Source organism: Monoraphidium neglectum, assembly GCF_000611645.1.
Source record: "Monoraphidium neglectum strain SAG 48.87 unplaced genomic scaffold scaffold05763, whole genome shotgun sequence".
NCBI classification, from domain to species: Eukaryota; Viridiplantae; Chlorophyta; class Chlorophyceae; order Sphaeropleales; family Selenastraceae; genus Monoraphidium; species Monoraphidium neglectum.
In genome coordinates, this window is record NW_014007868.1 from 1 (window position 1) to 2,857 (window position 2,857).

General features: G+C 68.1%; 2 protein-coding genes across 2 annotated transcripts; one reads left to right on the top strand and one right to left on the bottom strand.

Annotated features, from left to right (window-relative positions):
- Positions 1–266: 266 nt before the first annotated feature.
- MNEG_15885 (hypothetical protein) lies at positions 267–932 on the top strand (the record flags this gene model as incomplete). Its single annotated transcript, XM_014035643.1, has 3 exons — positions 267–334; positions 564–595; positions 754–932. 3 exons carry the CDS (start codon positions 267–269, stop codon positions 930–932), a joined length of 279 nt encoding a protein of 92 aa, XP_013891097.1.
- A 1,442-nt stretch (positions 933–2,374) lies between these two features.
- MNEG_15886 (hypothetical protein) lies at positions 2,375–2,689 on the bottom strand (the record flags this gene model as incomplete). The annotated part of the gene is made up of 1 exon (XM_014035644.1): positions 2,375–2,689. One exon carries the CDS (start codon positions 2,687–2,689, stop codon positions 2,375–2,377), a length of 315 nt encoding a protein of 104 aa, XP_013891098.1.
- Positions 2,690–2,857: the final 168 nt, after the last annotated feature.

A 2,857-nucleotide genomic window follows, 5' to 3' on the forward strand; every position in this document is an offset into this window, starting at 1 on the left:
GCGTCGCGCTGATTGCCTCCAGCTGGGTCAGGGCCACGGGCCAGCTGTGATGGCTCGTATGAGATCGTGCCCGCTGCAAGGGGCACCATCTGCGTCGGGCCGCGGGCCACGCGCCGCCCGGGGCCGCCGCCTGCCCCGCCTCCGGCAGCCGACTAAGCAGCCGCAGCTCCCTCGTTGAACCTGGCGTGACCTCTGCTGTTGCTCTGTGCTCGGCGCCGGCCCCACATTTGCCCACCCCCCCCTGCAGGCCCGGCCACACGGGCTTCATGAACGCCGAGCGCAAGATCTGGCGCGACGACGACGGCAAGACCCTCGGATACATCAAAAACCATCGGTGGGCTGGGCTGTTATGGTCCCCGCCATGCCCGCTGCCCGCGCACGGGCGGCGTCCACGCGTGCCGTGCGTGCGGCTGCGGTGCCTCTTCGGATGCCCGCGTGGGCGGCAGGCCGCCGTCTTGCTGGCGTGTGGCCCTGCTCCTAGGGCGCTGCCTCCAATCATTCTGCTGGACTGACTCACCTTCCTGACGGCCTCGTTGTCAATGTTCCCACTGCACTTCACGCAGGACCCTGACGCACGTGGTCATCCGCAACGCAGGTGGGCGCGGCAGCGATGTGATGAAATCGCGTGACTCGCCGCAGCTGCCAGCCGCCACTTTTGCCCTCCCATCCCGCACCTCCAAAAAAAAACAGCAACGAGATGACTTGCACAAACCCTCTCCCCGCATGGTGTATCTTCTTGCTCGTTCCCCGCAGGCCACATGGTGCCCCACGACCGGCCAGAGGTGTCGCAAGCGATGCTGGAGACCTGGGTCGAGTCGACACGCAAAGGGGACGACCGCATGGCTGCGGCGGCCGCTGCAGCCGCCGCCCAGGGGGCCCGCGCTCTGGCGATGCCAACCGCAGGCGGCGCGGCTGACGTGGCGGCGTCGTGATGCCGGGCGGGCGCGGGCGCTGAGGGGGATCTGTCGGGTCTTGACAAGGTTGCTATTGGTTGAGTAGTTTGATGCCGCGTCCCAATGACCGGATTTACTTCGTGTCCGGTGTGCCGCACCGCGGCGGCCATGACTGCAAGCGCGAGCCGCCGGCCTAGCTCGTGAGCACGAGCCGCCTCTTTTTGCAAGGATTTGAGGGGGCGGCCGCGCACTGTTTGGGGCGCGCCCCGCTTACCACCAATTGCAGCGGCCTGAGGCCGCCGACGAAGGGGGCCCGAGGGGTGATCAATCCGCGCGCCTGACCCCCGAGATTGCCGCTGTGGCCCTCCGACTTCCGCCTTTCAAACGCTTCGTTGCATGCATCCGCGGCACCTAACCGACAAGATTGATCGATGGCGCCGCCGATTGCAGCGGCTGCTGTCATTCTTTTTTGAACGGCCCCACGAGCGACACTGCACAAGGACCAACGGGGGCGATCTCACACTCTTTGCACACGGCGCGGCCACGGCCGGGCCGTCCGGGCACAGCACAGCCCTGCAAAAAAGCCCCTTCCGCGCCGCCCGGTCGCCCGGGCGCGCTGCCATCCCCCACAATCGTCAGTCCTTCCCCGGACAGTGATCTACGTTGATCCGGCTTGCCAGCAGGGATGGCTTGAACGTTTTGCGTTTTTGCTTTCGAATTTGCACGTGCACCTGCACAAGCCTGCGACGGCGGCGCCGTCGCTCTCCCGCCAGTGGGGTGGAGACAAGGGCCGTGAGTAAATCCGCTGCGCTGCAGTCTCTGCTCTCTGCGGGCAGGCGACCGCGTCGGCCTCGGGCGGCCTGGTGCGGCAGTGGATGCAGAACAAAGGCGGTAGGAGTGAAACGAAGGGGCGGCATATGGCGCCACAAGTTAGTTATGAAACATTCTGCCCAAAAGAAAGAGGTCAACAGGGCGCAGGGGGTCACAGGAAAAAGGAGAGACTGGGTGAAGGGCCGCCGCATCCGACTGCGCAAACATATGCAGGCGGCCGTGCCCGCGCCACGCGCGAGGGCAAGGATGGGAGACGCGGTATGGTGCTGCGCCCGCGCGCCCCCACCCATCCATCATCAAGACACCCCTTCTGCAGCTGTGCGTGAGAGGGCGGGTGTCACCGATCCCACGCAAGGCGAAGCGCGCGCAGCCCGCGGTGCAAGGCTCAACCCAAGCTTGCAGGCTCAACCGAAGAGACAACCAAGTAGCAACTCAGCCGCAGGGCGCCACTGGAATTTGCCCTTTCAGGGCCCCTGGCCCCACCCGCAGGGCCCCTCGCATCCGCAACCACAGCCAGGGTCGCGGCCGCGCCCCAATCTCTCCGCCGCGACTGGCGCCCGTTTCGGGTAGATCCGCGCAACAAGGCATGCCCCCGAGGCAGCCGCAGGGCCCGATTGGTGCGCGCCGGGTGGCCAGCCAGCTCGGGCGTTTCACTCCTGCTCCTGCTTCGCCTCAACCGCGCCCGCCTGCCCCGCGCCGCCGTCCTCCTGCTTTGGCTCCGCCTTGACCTCCGCCTCTTCCCCGGCCGCCGCCTCGTCCTTCACCGCAGCCAAGGCCTCCCCCTCCCCCTCCTCCGCCTTCACGCCCGCCGCCTCCTCCTTGACAGCCACAGCCGCCCCCTGCTCCTCCTTCACGCCCGCGGCACCCTCCTCCTCCGCCACGCCCCCGCCGTCGGCGTCTGCGCCCGCGTCGCCGTCCTCCTCGTCGGCCGCGTCCTCCGCCTTGCTGCCGCCCTCCGCCTGCATTGCGTCGGCCGGCGGAAAGTTGCGCGGCCATCAATAACGAGCAGGGAGGGGTCGCCCTCGAAGGCCATGCGGCGACGCACCAGACTGACGCGCAGGCATGCCGACGCAAAGGGGTCTCCGCGGCCGCCCCGGCCGCGGGGCGCCTCACACACGCGGCCGCGTGCACGC